Here is an 18,067-nt window from a genome sequence, read left to right on the forward strand (position 1 = left end):
GGGCCTGAAAGATAAACAAGAACCTCGGCAGAATATTCATTTTCACTACTTTGACCCCCCCCCGCCAATGTTGTTCAGTGTATCCCACCTCCTAAGATCCTCCCTGGCCTCCTCCACCAGCTTCTTTAAGTTCCACTTATGGAGCCCTGTCCATTCCCTCGCTACTTGAATCCCCAATGACCTAAACCTATCCCTCGCTACCGTAAGTGGCATCCTCCCTAAATTAGCCCGCCTTGCCAGTTCATTCACCGGGAATACCTCGCTTTTCCTTACATTCAGCTTGTACCCCGAGAAGCCTTCAAACATCCCCAACAGGCCTATCATTCTTCCCATACTCTCCAACGGATCCGAAACATACAGCAAGAGGTCATCGGCATAGAGCGACACCTGATGCTCCCTCTGTCCCCTCATTATCCCCTGCCACACTGCCGACCCCCTGAGAGCCATCGCCAATGGCTCTATGGCCAGCGCAAACAGCAGCTGCGACAGCGGGTACCCTTGCCTCGTATCCCTGTGTAAGTCAAAGCTTTGTGAGCTCACATCGTTCGTCCTCACCCTCGCTCTTGGCACCACATGCAGCAACCGCACCCATGCCACAAATTTCGGCCCAAACCCAAACCGTCCCAAAACTTTGAACAAGTACCGTCACTCCACCCGATCAAATGCCTTCTCCGCGTCTGAACACCACTACCTCCGGGACCAGAGCCCCCGACGGATTCATCACCACATTCAACAGCCGTCTTATATTACTCGCAAGCTGCCGGCCCTTCACGAAGCCTCCATCCTCCCCGCCAACAAGTTAGTCAATACTTTCACATCCGCATTCAATAGTGATATTGGTCTATGCGACCCACATTCCACCAGATCCTTCCATTTTTGGGGGATTAGTGTGATTACTGCCTGCTTCATCGTCTCCGGTAACTCCCCCTTCTCCAGTGCTTCAGTAAACGCCCCCAACAGATGTGGTGCCAGGTCCGCCGCAAACTCCTTATAAATTTCCGGCCCAGGGGCCTTCCCCGACTTCATACCCCTGATACTATCCAGCCCCAGGGGCTCCTCCAACGCCTTCCTCTTTGCTTCCTCCACCTGGGGAAATTGCAGCTCATCCAGAAACCGCCCCCTCCTCTCCCCCTGGATCCGCCCCATAAAGTCCCTGGTAATACTCTCTAAATGCCTCATTGATCTTCCCTGGCTCCGACACCACATCCCCAGCCTCAGTCCGTATCTTCAATATTCCCCTGGACGCAGCCTGCTTCTGCAGCTGGTGCGCCAGCATGTGGCTCGCCTTCTTCCCATACTCTTGTTGCACCCCTCTTGCCCTATGCAGTTGCCCTACCGCCCTCCCCGTTGTCAGCCTGTCAAACTGCCCCTGCAACTTTTTCCTCCTCGCCCATCCCTCCGCGGTGGGCACGCTCAAATATTCCCTGTCCACCTCCACTCTCTCGTACGCTAGACGGTCATGTTTCGCCCTCCTTTCCTTATCTGCACGAACTGTAAACAAAATAATTTCTCCCCGGACCACTGCCTTCAGTGCGTTTCGGAAAATGCCCGCCAACACCTCCCCATTCTAATACAACTCCACATACTCATTAATCGCCGACTGCACCTTATCACAAAAACCTCCATGCGCGAACAACCCCGAGTCAAACCTCCACCCCGGCGTCTGCTCTCATCCCGATCTAAATTGAATCTCCAGCCAGTGGGGTACATGGTCCGAGATAACTATCCGCGCATACTCTGCCCCCTCCACCCCAACCAAAATCTCCCGACTCACTACAAAGTAGTCAATCCTCGAATACACCTTATGGACGTGTGAAAAGGAATACTCCCTTCCCCATGGGTTCTGAAAAAGCCACAGGTCTACCATACCCATCCTCTCCATAACTCTCTCGCACTCAGGAATCCCATTTTTTTGCTCATTAAAATCGCCACACCCCTCGATTTCAAATCAAACCCCGAGTGAAAAACGTGCCCGAACCACTCCTTCCTTAACCTACCTTGGTCCTTCAGACGGAGGTGTGTCTCCTGCATAAAGACAACCCCCGCTTTCAAGCTCCTGAGGTGCGCAAACACGCGTGACCTTTAACCAACCCATTCAGTCCCCGGACGTTCCACGTTACCAACCTTACCGGAGGCTTGCGCCTCCAATCCCCTCTACCATCCGTCATCTTCCCTACTGGGCTGATTTAACTCTGTGGGCTAGACAGCTGGTTTGTGATGCAGAACAAGGCCAGCAGCGCGGGTTCAATTCCCGTACCAGCTTTCCCGAGCAGGCACCGGAATGTGGCGACTTGGGGCTTTTCACAGTAAATTCATAGTTGTGACAACAAAATATTATTATTATTCTATTATTATTACTTAACCCCCGCCCCCTTAATTGCACCCAATACCTAGCCCATCCCAGATGGCCCATTTCTCCGCCCTTGACCATGTCATCTCTCACCCCATGCCACGTCGCAACAAACTCCGTCCCTCCCCTCCCCTTCTTCGCCCCCTCTCCCCCCCCGGCCACCCCTCTTGGCCTTCTCCCCCACCACCTCACTTCTGTTCACCAGCATAACCTGCTAGTGCGGCTGCCCCTGCCCAAAGGCACCTCCTAATGACCTCCCCCTCCTTCTCTCCCCCCCCCCCCCACCCCCCCCCCCCCCCCCCCACTCCTCAGCTCAACGAAGAAGGCTCCCTGCTGACCGTACCCTCCCCCACCTAAACAAGGACTTTTCCTGAATTCCAGGCAGCCATCTCCAAAAGCAAACAAACAAATGTTAAACACGAACAGTCCCATAAAACAGGAGCGGGGGATGGGAACATCCATCCCCACATAAACTTTTCACCCCGACAACTCCTTACAATCTCAACATTAAACAGCAAACCCACCCCCCAAACATAAGACGAAAATCCCCCAATCCATACACCCACTTCAAATATGCCATCGGCCATTACAAAGTGCCAGCACCCCGGTTCCCAGTATTGTCTGCTCAGTTCTCCCCCAGTTTATGCTCCTTAATGAAGTCTCCGGCTGCTTCTGGGGTCTCGAAATAATACTCCCGGCCTCTGAACGTCACCCATAATTTTGCCGGGTGGAGCATCACAAACCTGATCTGCCGTCGGTACAGCACCGCCTTGGCCTTCTGGAAACCTGCCTGCCGCTTTGCCAACTTGGCTCCAGTGTCCTGATAAATTTGGACGTTATTTCCCTCCCAGTCGTAGGTAAGCTTCTCCCTGGCCCACCGTAGAATTTTCTCTTTCTCCACAAATTTATGGAGTCTCACGAACACCGCCCGTGGCGGCTCCCCAGCTCTAGGCTTCTGCCTCAGGGACCTATGCACTCGGTCAACTTCAGGCACATTATCTAGCACCCCTTCTGCCACCAGCCCCGCCAGCATCTTCGAGATGTACCTCGTGGCACTCGCACCTTCTACTCCTTCAGGCAGGCCCACTATTCGCAGGTTCTGACTGCTCTAGGTATTCTCCTGCTCCTCCACATTTGCCCTCAATGTTTTACAAAGGTCTCCTAGGAGCCCCACCTCTGCCTCCAGACTCAACACATGATCATTGTGGTCCGAGATCACTCCTTCGATCTCCCGAATCTGTGACCCCTGCACCTCCAAACACCTCTCCACCCGTTCCAGAGAACTCCTCAGGGGTGCCACAGCTTCTGCAATGGCCTTTGCATGATACTCACGCATTTCTTTCCTCTGTTTATGGAATTCCTCCTTGATGAAAGCCATCAGTTCCTGTATCTGGGGCCTGCCAGCTTGCCCCTCCCCCACCTGCACAGAGGCTGTTGCACAAGATTGTTTCAACTTTCCAGCCAAATCTCTCACTGTTTTCTGCCAGGTCTGGAGATCAGAAGACATACCACACCCAGGGATAAACTACTCATCTAACATTCACCTACGCCTTTTCATCAAAATTCCACCCAGTTCTGTGTAAAAAGAGCTCTTTTCTGTGACTTCAAGCAGGAGCAGCCCTGTATGTGACCATTCACTCCATGGTCACAAACGGAAATCCCCTCACTAGAAATCATGTCGACGAAGAGCAGGTCTCCAAGGTTTACTTCATCAACCATGTTGATTTATTTTGTTTGTTCTACATTTTTACTGGTAAAGCATTGCTTAGCAGAATGATTTTTTCCTTTACATTTGGAGCACATCTTTCCAAACTCTAGACATTGTCTATTGCCGCATCAGTTGAATGAAATGGTGGTTTCGTCGGTCGCTTAAAATGGTCACCAGTGCTGGGACCACGTTTTGCACTCGAGTGCATCACAACACTAATGGCGTCAGCTGCCTTTCCTGTCTTCACGCCAAAATGGTTGAGATTCAAAGTGTTAGTCTGCTGTGCAGCTAGCTCGCTGGCATGACAAATCTTAATAGCATCATCAAGCTGAAGTTCATTTTCTCTTAACAGTCTCGCATACCTTGTCATTAAATACTGAACACGATTTGATTGCAGGTGCTTTTAGGGTAGCAAAATTACATGACTGAGCCATCAATCGCAAATCGGTAAGAAAACTATCAAAATATTTGCCTGCCTTTTGGATGTATGAGCGAAATATGTACTGCTTGAACGTCTCTTTTTTTTGGAGTGCAATGCCGATCAATTTGCTTTCGAACTTCACCAAAGTTCTTGCTGTCCGCCTCACTATCAAAAACAAAAGTATTAAATATTTCTATTGCTTGTGAACTTGCTACATACAGTGAGCAGCAACGCTATGTGCCTCTCATCAGGCTGTGCCTGCAGACCAAGAGCTGCAACGTGTAGTGTGATTTGTTGCTTAAAATGCACCAATTCTCATCTACATTACCAGTGACTCGAAGCTGGTGTGGTGCCTTCAGACCTTTCATCCTGGACGTCGAAGCCTTGCAGTGCGTTGAGTACGAGCTACCTGTAGTTCACGAGGTTAGTGGAAGATTTTGTCTTTTTTTCTTCTTCTTTGGAGTTACCTTTAGTTGTTCGGATCTTCAAAGAATCTTCTTTTCTTCGAAGACCTTCAAACCTGGTACCATGTTACTTTCTGGGCTTGGCCGGTAGGAAAGATGCACAAAAGAAAGTCTAGTTCTTGACTAGTTAAAGTATTTTATTAGAAAACAAATGCGTGGTTAAGGTAACTATGAGAAATATATTACAAACTACTAATAATGATATATTAACCTAGAGCTACTGCAAGTATGACTATCCACTAACACAACAATCTCCAGACTCCTTGAGGTACAGAGTCACGTGATAGATTTACACTGCCACCTGCTGGTGTTGGAGGTTGTTTACATAATTATATTCATGATTGCTTATGCATACCATCACAGTATTCAGGCTAAGAAGGAGCAGGGGATTGGGCAGCCACGGCTTGCAGGCGTATTCCACTGGAAACCTGCCATGTAAAAATTTGCAATTAGGCTATATGCTTGAATTTTTCACTCAAACTCATTGGTAAGTCATTCCCTTGCCCATCCCCACTACCACCCCAAACAACTCTTCCAACACTGCCATCCCAATCTCCCGATATCAAGTCCGAAGTATTTGATATTGCTTTTGTCCATTCAGAACACACATTAAAAGCAAGTTGTACTAATAAGTCAGGGGGACACACAGGCTTTTTAAAATTATGTTATTCAGCATTGAATTTTCTGTTCAGGGACAAGCAGCTAAATTATTGTTGCTAAAGTCACAAAGAAAGCAACGTTAAATAAAACTCTTTCACAGAGTTCAGGAGATCCTTAAAGAAGTGGCAGTATGTAAAGTTGCTCCAGTGCTCATCATCATTCTACCTCAAGGTCCATCAAGGAATCTGACCGTGCTCCTTGACAGGTCGATGCTACCTTGATGCTGAGTTTTGTTTCTTAAAAGGTTCATCACTGAATTTCATTATGATTATTATTATTATTAATAACTGGTTCTTGAAGAAAGAATGTGAAATGGATGGGAATTTTAAATAAATCCCTCCCTGCTGTTTCAGTGGAGACACCCATTTAAAATAAATCGGTTAATGTCTGCATTAAGATAATGGGAGCGAAATTGCAATAAAATGCGTTAAATATTTGTCTAATTGTGTTCCGTTGTACAATTTAAAGCCCTGTGTCTTACAAAGCTTAAATGTATATTTTACTTGCATTGTATTTGCTGAAAAATAAGTTGTGCTTTCAATTGTGGATCTATGAAAAGCCCAAATAAACAAAATGTATATTCTTGTAACTGATGAAGGACAAATGCTTTGGGTAAATGTTTGAAAATTACTATTATCACAGAATGTATACAAGATATGTTTGGGTTTGAGTTTTGTGCAAAAAAGAAGGAAAACACAGCTAGAATATTTTTGAAGAAAATTACTTCCCTTTCCTCCAAGCAACGCCTTTTTAAATAAAAGCATTTTTACTCTAACAGTACAGGAAATGTTCTTTTAGAATTCATGACATTAAGTAGAAACTAGCCGGTTTTAATTTTGGATTCCCTAAAGAGTTAGTATTTAGGTTAATCAATGGAGTTCCTGTGGAGTGTAACTGTAACCTAGATTTTTACTGCAACTTTCAGGTTCAAAACAAGATTTAATAAAGTGGGCAAGTGCAAGGGACAAACCCCCCCCCACCCCCACCAAAAAAATAGCAATCTTTGGTTTTCTTTTGAAGCTATGTATAGTATTTTTGGGTAAAAGTACTCTCTTTTATGATTTTCTCATTCTAAATACATACTTTGTTGTTCTTGAAAAGTACATGTGGAATTAACACACACCTATTGCTTCTGATGTAGGCAGTATGCCAACATTATGTTGCCTGCTAATTAACATGATTACAGCGTGCATCTGGCAGTAACTGTGCCATTGAGTGGTTGTCTGCCTCAGCAGGGGGTCCTCGAGTGAAAACTCGAGTGAAAGCAAGCTTGAGTGGATTAAAGTGTACCAAGACTTCTTAAAGTGGAGCTGCGTAGCAGCTGGAACAGGTGCTCCTAGTCATCCTAGAATTGATTCTGACCCAGCAAAGAGAGAATAATGGTGCAATGTGGCAGATAACAGGCACCAAGATTTGCTGCAGCTGTGGTAGGGCCCTTGCTCAAGGAGGTGCCAGAGGAAGATAGATGCTATTTATCTAATGGGGGCTGTGAGACCCTCCTGGAAAATTTCAGAAGACAGCAAGACCAGCCATGACAATCCGCAACCAAGAGTTGAGTCCTGCGAACCTAGATGAAGTGCCACAAAAAGTTCAATGACCACGCATAAACAGTCAAGGTCAGTGAATGCATCTTCAAATGCAATATGCCACCAATTGCACCACTAGCCTTTCAAACTGCTCAATGCCCCATACCACCAACATTAACCTAGCAAGAATCGCTATCAGGCATAACTCGTACCTAAAATTAATAATTTCGCCCCACCCCTCAAACTCACTTTACACTGCTGCAAGCCTCATACCCATATCTCACAGCTTGCAAACAACTGTCAGTTATTCAACAATGAAAGCCCCATCATCCAAACAGATTGCACCACAATTCCTGACACTCTCCTTCATGCTTGAAATGTGCTGAATGAACCATGGCAGCAGGTACTAGCTGGCTACATGTCCTTACTCCCATTGAGGGTAGTGCTGTCTATCATTAGATATGGTCAATATTCCAGTGGCAGGGTTGAAATTATAAAGATGACCTTATCTTCAGATTGAATTCCCCTCCTCGCACCCCATTTCCGCTTTATCCCACAATTTACTTTTATTTACAATCTGTAGGCGGTGTAAGCATGCACCTATTACTTCCTCCTCCCCTCCCTTCACCGTACCCCTGTGCCTTTCTCCTTTCAGATACATTGGATCTGTAACCTGGCCAGGCAGGGGTGGAACAGCAAGAAGACCGTGATGATGACGAAACACCGTCACTCGATCTCGCATTCACATCTACCACTCAGATGCTGACACTGTACATCATTTAGAATATAGCTTCATGCAGGATATGTATATAGTGAGATATGGAAAAGAGTGGAGTGCAGCCAGCGCAGAGAGCAAGTGAGTGCAGGTGACTGCTCCCCATAGGGCGAGGTGATGCACAAGTTCTGCCACAGAGGAGTCAGATGAGCACTTGATGGGGCACACTATAGAAGCTGGGCATGCAGCGCAAAATGTTAGTGCAACAACAGACCTGCAGAAATCTGCGTACAATGTCATGGAATGTGAAAGGCACCAATTCTGCGTAGAACATTGCACACAACTTGGAAGTGGCGGGCAACTTAATTAGGATAATTGTGAACTCAAAACACTCTGCAATGACAGGTGCTGCATTGGAAGCTCAGCCCTCTGTCATACAATGAAATGGTGTAGTGGTAATGTCACTGGACTAGTAATCCAGGTTAATGCTCTGAGGACATGGGTTCAAATCCCACCATGGAATTTAAATTCAATTAATTAAAAATAAAGTTTGGAATCAATGGGGGGAAAAAAAGCTCGTCCCAGTACTAGTGACCTTGAAACCATTGTTGATTGCCATAAGAACTCATCTGGTTCGCTGTCCTAACCAGTCTGGCCTACATGTGACTCCGGTCCCACAGCAATGTGGTTAACTCTTCACTGCTCTCTACGGTGGTCCAGCAAAGAACTATGTTCAAGAGCAATGAAGGATGGGCATCAAATGTGGCCTTGCCAATGACACCCACATGCCATGAAAGAATAAAAAAAGGCTAACTTGCTGCTGTTTCAAATGGCTTGCAGGGTTTTGCAGTAACCCATTGTTTTGCAACACGTGGCTAGGATTGCTCAGGGTGCAGCCCTGTGGAAAAGGGGTGCCCATAATGCACACACTCGTTGCCCCTCTCAGGAAGACAGCATTTGTCCTCCAACCAGTGCCACACTCTGTCCTTGTTGTTACCTGTCAGCCAGTCCATCCGCCTGCGCACACTGTTGCTGGTCGTGCTGGAATACTGCAGTCCGATGTCCTGGACCCAAAGCTGCTCAAAGTCAAACCCCCCCCATAGGAGCACGAGGGTAGGCATAAACACACCAGAGGTAGACACCAAGGGAATACACCAAGATGCTTTGTCGAAGTCTGTATGCAACATAGCATGCTTTGATTTATAAATTTGGTCTGGTGTGTTTATTTTGTGTTGACTTTTATTTTTACATTGTGGCAAATGGATACTATAACATTCAGTAACAGAGGGAAGGTAGATTCAAGGTAAAAGGTTAGTGAATGGGGAATTGGGGTTGCTGCTACTCATAATGCACTGGGAAGAGTTCTTTATCCACAGCCCAAGTAGAAAGGGGATGTCTAGGCTACCTCTGCTCTTCCTGTTCATCCTCCTGTTGTTCAGCTACTCACTGTGTAGCTTGTGGCAATCGCTATTTCTTTGTGATGGCAAGGTCGTGCAACATACAGCAGCCCACCATGAATCTTGACAGCCTTTCCACTGAGTGCTACAGGTGCAGGACTCCTCCAGACCAGCCCGGGTAGTGGATGCATTGTTTTAGTATGCCAGTGGTCTGCTCTATTGCTTTTCGTATGGCAGCATGGCTTTCATTGTAAACATGCTGTAGTCATCAGCCATGTATAGTTCGCAGATGGCCTTTGTTGCCTAGTAGCCATCTTTTGATTTTTTTGTGGTTTCATAAATGCAGATGGCACTGTGGACTGCCACTGAATGAAGGCATGCCGGGGTACCGGGTATTGATCTGAATGATCTTTTGCATATGGTTGCACACCATCTGGGTGAGGAAGTTAATATAATTGAGGTACATCTTAGAATTTATATGCAGTGCCTACAAAGTGAAGTACATGTAGAAAATGGCACTCTGCAGAAGCCTGCTATCCTTGTGAAGCTGCCTGCTTGCTGTGCCTGCTGGTGTCTGGCAAGAGAGAATGTAATTCAGTCTGCTCCTTTTGAATACAGCCCATCAGAGATCTCCCTTGCATAACAGTGGATGGCAAATTGCAAAATGTTACAAATATCTTCAGATCCAGCCTGGAAGGAGCCATATTCACACCACGGTCACTTTCACAGTCACTGGCATCCCAGTCCATGCCCTGCTCTGAAGCTACAGAGGGGGCAGACTTCCGGTGTTTTTAGTGAAGCACAGATGTCTCGCCCATTGTTTCTCACTTAGGTTTACTGAGGACATTTGCTTCCCAATATCCTGGATGGATATGACCTGCTACTGAGAAACCTTCTGTCCACTCACCCCTCTTCATTGAGCTCCAAAATGGTGGTGCTGGCATCAAATCAATGTGACACGCTGACTGACATCATGATGTTACTCTGAATACTTGCAGTAGGCTTTCAATGCACGCGCTAATATGGCATACTGTGCAGCATGTACCAGAATTCTACACCCACACTGTGAATGTTACTATGGTACTCTAATACCACTTGCATCCAAAGTTTTTTGTCAAAGTTATCCTCAAGGATTCAGATTATATCTGTAATGACCATTTGATGCATTACTTTAGGTAATCTTGGTTTAATAACTCGAGAAAGTATGTTCTTTTCATGCTTCTCTTGCAGATTTTATAAATGTTTGACGGCTAGTACGAATGAATTTTCAGGCCAATTAAATACATTCTGTAGTCTTGTTAATATTTAGCTGCAGGCTGAGGAACACAGTGGAAGATATCATCCCTGAACATTACCTCATTCTGGGAATTGTATAAAATAGTCTATGATAATGTGATGCACTGCGTACAGCATCTTAATTCATTTGAAGTTTTAAATACACTTTTTTGGAAGAAAAAATATTTTAAAAGTAAACTTCAATTACTTATTTTCTTGTATAGAGCACAGAGCAAGTAACAGCATTTTGTCGTGGTCTGCATGAATTAAGTCCACCCGACATGTCATCACAACCTTTGGATTCTTTGCCCCACCAAGTACCAGCTCGGCAATTAACTGATGCTGATAAACTACGCAAGGTCATTTGTGAACTTGTGAAAACAGAACAGACTTATGTTAAGGTGAGAACACAGGATGTAGCAGTGACAGGAATTATTTTTTTTTTCTAAAAAGGAGAAATGTGACTTTTTATGATATTTGGTTTATTATCTTGCTTTAGAGTGTATACATTAGCTTTTAGACCCTTATTTAAATGTATTATCTATTTTGTCCCACCTCCCCAAACAGAATATTGTCCTTTAAGCTTTAAATGTGTGGAATGGCAGACGGTGGCAGAAAGACTGTATTGTCTGTGGGTTGCGAGAGAAAAACCCAGGATATTCAGTGGCCATATTTTCACAGAATTCACAGCATAATGCAGCACAGAATGAGGCCATTCTGCTCACTGACTGGTGCTGGCTCTTTAGAACACCTATTCAATTAGTCCCAGTCTCCTGCTCATTCCCATAAACTAGCAAAACTTGCTGGGTTTTGTTCCCAGTTGTTATCCAATGGCTACAGCATACTGAGTGTATGGATGCCTGATGAAATATAATCCGATTTTCCTCTGATGTCTTCCATGGTAGATTAATCTGCTAAAAATAACAGAGTTGACAAATGAAGAATAGCCACTTGGGCAATTTACTGGAAGCTGACAGTTATTCCTTGAACCAGATACTCATGTGTGTGACTGTTTTCAAGAGAAGAGGATTGACACTTGTGGGAGGGTAAACTGAATATCTTTGTGACTGTTCTACTTAAAATCATTTGACTGCTCAGTAAAGATTGAAGCTAACTATTGGCTTCAGATTGGAGCACCCCTTCCTCAATTGCAAACCATCTTACAGTACCTACGTCAACATTTAGAGTGTAGGTCTATGATTCTTATACAATATAGTAAGTAAGATGAGAGCACTTCAGTATTTTAGGAATTAATTTTATAGAACTAAAATGCTTGTGCCAGTTTGCGCTTGTAATTTATCACATTTTTAATACAAATATGTTTACTTTAACCAATATTTTTTGATTTGTTTTAAGCAGTAAAGTATTTTTAATGTTCTGATAAAGGATACAGACACAGAAAGATTATATATTTCCAGCATTTTCTGCTCTTAGTGAAGATTTAAAAAAATATTTTTAAGAAGATCAGTTTGAAATAATGCAGATGCTCTCACTGTGAAAATTGCTGTGAATTACGTTTGAATATTGCTTTGATCTGTTAATTGCTAAATTTTCAATCTTGGAAAATAACGTGCAGTCGTTCTGGCTTAACTTTGCTGGAACCCGAATATGGATTTATGAAGAGGTTAAATCCAGTGCACTAAGGTGCAAAATTACACTCACTCTCAAACCTGAGGATTTTTACTGAAAGAAGGTCCAAAATCATTTCTTGTATATTTGCCTAAAGTCTAATGTTTGGTTCACAGGATCTGAATTATCTCTTGGAGAAATATTTGAAACCTCTGCAGAAAGAAGTTTTTCTCACTCAAGATGAGGTAATGAAAATAATTTTCAATCAGCTATGGCTATAGTCTACTCACTTGTTATTGTTGTGTGAATAAAGTTTTTGATTTGTTGATTATATTTCAGCTTGATGTGCTTTTTGGAAACTTGAGGGAAATGGTTCAGTTCCAAGTGGAATTCTTGAAAACACTTGAAGATGGTGTAAGATTGGTTTCAGACCTTGAAAAGCTTGAAACAGTCAATCAGTTCAAGGTAAAATTGTTTCAGAGGTCACCGATTATGATCAATTTCTCTTCCACAATGTGCAGTTTTCGCCCCCTGGTATTTTTTTTTCTGTTATGGCCTTCATCGTTTTTATTCAGTCAGTAAAATCTCACTTTTAAAAAAAACAAAAGGAGCGAAACAATGACACTTGGTGGAAAAACATATTGAAAAAATCTATAACACAAGCTCGTATGAAAAACCCATAGCAGAAGCAGGGAGGCAGAACCCATTAGGTGTTTTAATAAAGTCTTGAATGTGTCTAAGATGACATTTATGTTTCTTGTAAAGTTCAAGAAAACCTGTAGGAAGTTGCATCACAATGCTCTGTGTGACATCTGCTGTTTCCACCTCGCTGAATTATTTTTAGTTTTATATGAGTGCAAATTGAAAATTTTAACTGGATATTCAGTGGCCACATTTTCACAGAATGAGGCCATTCTGCTCACTGACCGGTGCTGGCTCTTTAGAAAACCTATCCAATTAGTCCCAGTCTCCTGCTCATTCCCATAAACTAGCAATTTTTTTCTTTCAAATATTTATCCAATTCCCTGTTGAAAGTTATTACTGAATCTGCTCCCACTGCTCTTTCAGGCAGTGCATTCCAGATCAGAACAGCTTGCTGCATTGAAAGAAATGTTTCCTTAAACCCGTGTCCTTGAGTTATCAAAGTTTCTGCCACTTGAAGCAGTTTCCCTTTATTTACTGTAACAACACCACTCACAATTTTGAAAAGCACTGCAAAATCTCTTATTAACTATCCCTGCTCGAAGAACAACCCCAGTTTCTCTCAGTGCAGCTGAAGTCTTCATGTAGCTTGAAGTCTTTTATCTCTGCCATTCATGTAAATCTTCACCCGCTGTAAGGCCTTGACATTCGCCCAAAATATGGAACTCAGAATTGACCACTGTTCTCTAATGGGACCTAACCAGTGTTCCATAAAGTTTTAGCATGATGTCTTTGCTTTTATACACGATGGGGCCAATATCTTGCTGAGAGGAGTGTTTTGAGCAGTGAGGGAGGGGTGTGATAATGAGTAGAAACCCAGAAGATATTTTGGCACATTGTAATGTATGATTCTTTATTTTAAAAAAAATAATTTTTATTAAAGGTTTTCTTAAAATATCAATAACAAAATGAAAAAGAAACCCAACAGGGTTAAGTACAAAACCCAGTCCAGAAAAACAACCCTCCATACCCCCCTTCACCCCTGTACATAAATAATAAATTAACATTAACCCCCCGACTTAATACAACAATTATATACACCCCCTCAGACCCTCCAGTGTAAATAACAAAAACAAAAAAAGATAAAGTGACCCACCCCCGAGTTGCTGCTGCCATTGACCAATGTCTACCGCTCTGCCAGGAAGTCTAAGAACGGTTGCCACTGCCTAAAGAACCCTTGTACCGACCCTCTCAAGGCGAATTTCACCCTCTCCAACTTAATAAACCCCGCCATATCGTTGATCCAGGATTCCACGCTTGGGGGCCTTGCATCCTTCCACTGAAGAGGAATCCTTCGCTGGGCTACCAGGGACGCAAAGGCCAGAATTCCGGCCTATTTCGCCTCCTGCACTCCCGACTCCTCTGCCACCCCAAATATTGCGAGCCCCCAGCCCGGCTTGACCCTGGATCCCACCACCCTCGACACCGTCCTCGCTACGCCCTTCCAAAATTCCTCTAGCGCTGGGCATGCCCAGAATATATGGGTGTGGTTTGCTGGGCTCCCTGAGCACCTAACACACCTGTCCTCACCCCCAAAAAATGACTCATCCTTGTCCCGGTCATGTGTGCCCTGTGCAGCACCTTAAACTGTATGAGGCTAAGCCTCGCGCACGAAGAGGAAGAATTCACCCTCCCCAGGGCATATGCCCACGTCCCTTCCTCAATTTCCTCTCCCAACTCCTCCTCCCACTTACCTTTTACCTCCACCACCGAGGCCGCCTCCTCCTCCTGTATCACCTGGTAAGTTTCCGAGATCTTCCCCATCCCCCCCCCCCCCCCCCCCCACCCCCCCACTCCACCCCCGAGAGCACCCTGTCCTGTACTGTGTGTGGCCGTAGCCGTGGGAATTCCACCACCTGCCGTCTGGCGAACGCCCTTACCTGTAAGTACCTGAAGGTGTTCCCCGGGGGGGGGAGCCCGTACTTCTCCTCCAGCTCACCCAGGCTCGCAAACTTCCCGTCCACAAACAGGTCCCCCAGCTTTCGTATCCCTGCCCTGTGCCAACCCGCAAACCCCCCACCTGTTCTTCCTGGGGCGAACCGGTGGTTCTCCTGTAATGGCGTCCCCGCCGAGGCCCCCACTTCCCCCCTGTGCCGCCTCCACTGCCCCCAAATTTTGAGGGCAGCCACCACCACCGGGCACGTGGAATACCTCCTTGGAGGGAGCAGCAGCGGTGCTGTTGCCAGCGCCCCCAGACTCGTACCCACACAAGACGCCGTCTCCAGCCTCTTCCATGCAGCTCCCTCCCCCTCCATCATCCACTTGCGCACCATCATCGCATTGGCGGCCCAGTAGTATCCACAGAGGTTGGGCAGAGCCAGTCCCCCCCTATCTCTACTCCGCTCCAAGAACACCCTTCTTACCCTCGGAGTCCCTCGCGCCCACACAAACCCCATTATACTCCTGTTAACCCGCCTGAAAAAAGCCTTCGGGATAAACACGGGGAGGCACTGGAACAGGAACAAAAACTTTGGGAGCATCGTCATTTTGATTGACTGCACCCTACCTGCCAAGGACAGCGGCAACACGTCCTACCTCTTGAACTCCTCCTCCATTTGCTCCACCAGCCTTGTAAAATTAAGCCTATGCAGGGCCCCCCAGCTCCTGGCCACCTGGACTCCCAGATACCTGAAGCTCCTCTCCGCATTTTTTAGTGGGAGCTCGCCAATCCCCCTCTCCTGGTACCCTGGATGAACTACGAACAGCTCGCTCTTCCCCATGTTGAGCTTGTACCCCGAAAAGTCTCCGAATTCCCTAAGAATCCTCATTACCTCCGGCATTCCTCCCACGGGGTCTGCCACATACAGCAGCAGGTCGTCCGCATAAAGTGACACCCTATGCTCCTCCCCACCCCGCACCAACCCCCTCCAGTTCCTTGACTCCCTCGGTGCCAAAGCCAGGGGTTCAATCGCCAGTGCGAAGAGCAGGGGGGATAAGGGATACCCCTGTCTCGTCCCTCGGTGCAACCAAAAGTACTCTGACCTCCTCCTGTTTGTGGCCACACTCTCCACCGGGCCCTCATACAACAGCCTGACCCACCTGACAAACCCCTCCCCAAACCCGAACCTCTTCATCTCCCACAGGTACCCCCACTCTACCCTATCGAAGGCTTTCTCAGTGTCCAGCGCCACCACTATCTCCGCCTCCCCCTCCCTCGCCGGCATCATGATAACGTTCAAAAGCCTCTGCACATTCGCGTTCAACTGCCTCCCCTTCACAAACCCCGTCTGGTCTTCATGGATGATCTGCGGCACACAATCCTCAATCCTCGTGGCTAAGACCTTCGCCAGCACCTGGGCATCTACATTTAGCAAGGAAATCGGTCTGTAAGACCCACATTGCAGGGGATCCTTGTCCCGCTTCAGGATCAAGGAGATCAGTGCCCGGGACATCGTCAGGGGTAAAGCACCCCCCCCACCCACCCCCCCTTGCCTCATTGAAGGTCCTAACTAACAGCGGGCCCAACAGGTCCACATATTTTTTATAGAATTCGACCGGGAAACCGTCCGGCCCCGGTGCCTTCCCCGCCTGCATGCTTCCTATCCTTTTGATCAGCTCCTCCAGCCCAATCGGGGCCGACAATCCCGCCACCAGTCCCTCTTCCACCTTTGGAAACCTCAATTGGTCCAGGAAGCGGCCCATCCCTCCCTCCTCCCGTGGGGGCTCGGATCGGTACAATTCCTCGTAGAAGTCCCTGAAGACCCCATTGATGCCAGCTCCACTCCGCACCACACTCCCTCCCCTGTCCTTAACTCCCCCGATCTCCCTAGATGCGTCCCCCTTCCGAAGCTGATGCTCCAGTATCCGGCTTGCCTTTTCCCCATACTCGTCAATCGTCCCCTGGGCCTTCCTCCACTGCACCTTCCTGGTGGTCACCAGGTCGAATTCGGCCTGGAGGCTGCGCCTCTTCCTCAACAATCCTTCCTCGGGCTCCTCCGCATACCTCCTGTCTACCCTCACCATCTCCCCCACCAGCCTCTCCCTCTCCCCCCGCTCCCTCTGCTCCTTGTGGGCCCTAATGGAGATCAGCTCTCCCCTCACCACCGTCTTCAGTGCCTCCCATACCATCCCCACTCGGACCTCCCCGTTGTCTTTGGTCTCCAGGTACCTCTCTATACTTCCTCGGACCCGCTCGCTCACCTCCTTGTCCGCCAACAGCCCCACCTCCAAGCGCCACAGCAGGCGCTGGTCTCTCTCCTCCCCCATCTCCAAGTCCGCCCAATGCGGGCGTGGTCCAAAATGGCTATTGCCGAATACTCAGTATCCTCTACTCTCGCTATCAATTCCCTACTCAAGATGAAAAAGTCGATTCGGGAATAAGCCTTATGGACATGTGAGAAGAATGAAAATTCCCTAGCCCCTGGCCTTGCAAATCTCCAAGAGTCCACCCCTCCCATCTGGTCCATAAACCCCCTCAGCACTCTAGCCGCCGCCGGCTTCCTACCCGTCCTAGACCTGGAGCGATCCAGTGCCGGATCCAGCACCGTGTTAAAGTCTCCCCCCATTATCAGGCCCCCCACTTCCAAGTCTGGGATCCGACCCAACATACGCCGCATAAAACCCGCATCGTCCCAGTTCGGGGCATACACATTGACCAGTGCCACCCTCTCTCCCTGCAACTTACCACTTACCATTATGTACCTGCCGCCATTATCTGCCACAATGCTCGACGACTCAAACGACACCTTCTTTCCCACCAAGGTCCCTCGATTTTTGGCATCCAGCCCCGAGTGAAACACCTGACCAACCCACCCTTTCCTCAATCTTACCTGGTCTGCTACCTTCAGGTGTGTCTCCTGAAGCATAACCACATCCGCCTTGAGCCCCTTCAGGTGCGCGAACACGTGGGTCCGCTTAACCGGCCCATTCAGTCTCCTTACATTCCAGGTCATCAGCCGGATCAGGGGGCTACCCGCCTCCCCTCCCCCGCCGACTAGCCATGACCCCTCCTCGACCAGCCACTCGCCCGCACCCCACACCCGGCCCGTTCCCCAAAGCGGCATACCCCCATCTCGACCCCCTCCACTCGCTCCAGCTCCTTCTTGACCATAGCAGCAGCAACTCGATTTCCCCCCCCCACCCCACACCCCCTCCCCGGCTAGGACCCATCCTAGCTGATTTACTCCCCCATTGCACTTCCGCAAGTCAGCTGACTCCTGCTGACCCCGGCCACTCCCTCCGCTCCTTCGACTCCTGCCATTGTGTGGCACACCCTCCCCTCCCGTCCCCATCCATAGGCTCTCCCCCTCCACCTTCTGTTCTAAGCGCGGGAAACAACCC

At 47.3% G+C, this 18,067-nt stretch overlaps 1 protein-coding gene across 10 annotated transcripts in view; it reads left to right on the plus strand.

Annotated features, from left to right (window-relative positions):
• LOC140428034 (rho guanine nucleotide exchange factor TIAM1-like) overlaps positions 1 to 18,067 on the plus strand; it is a 473,602-nt gene that overhangs the window by 400,562 nt on the left and 54,973 nt on the right. For all 10 annotated transcript variants that reach the window (XM_072514009.1, XM_072514007.1, XM_072514011.1 and 7 more), the window contains 3 exons: positions 10,741 to 10,917; positions 12,262 to 12,330; positions 12,425 to 12,550. In XM_072514009.1, coding sequence (XP_072370110.1) covers positions 10,741 to 10,917; positions 12,262 to 12,330; positions 12,425 to 12,550 — 372 coding nt within the window. The remainder of the gene's footprint in view (positions 1 to 10,740; positions 10,918 to 12,261; positions 12,331 to 12,424; positions 12,551 to 18,067) is intronic.

The sequence above is a fragment of the Scyliorhinus torazame genome, chromosome 8 (genome assembly GCF_047496885.1).
Source record: "Scyliorhinus torazame isolate Kashiwa2021f chromosome 8, sScyTor2.1, whole genome shotgun sequence".
In the NCBI taxonomy this organism is placed as follows: Eukaryota; Metazoa; Chordata; class Chondrichthyes; order Carcharhiniformes; family Scyliorhinidae; genus Scyliorhinus; species Scyliorhinus torazame.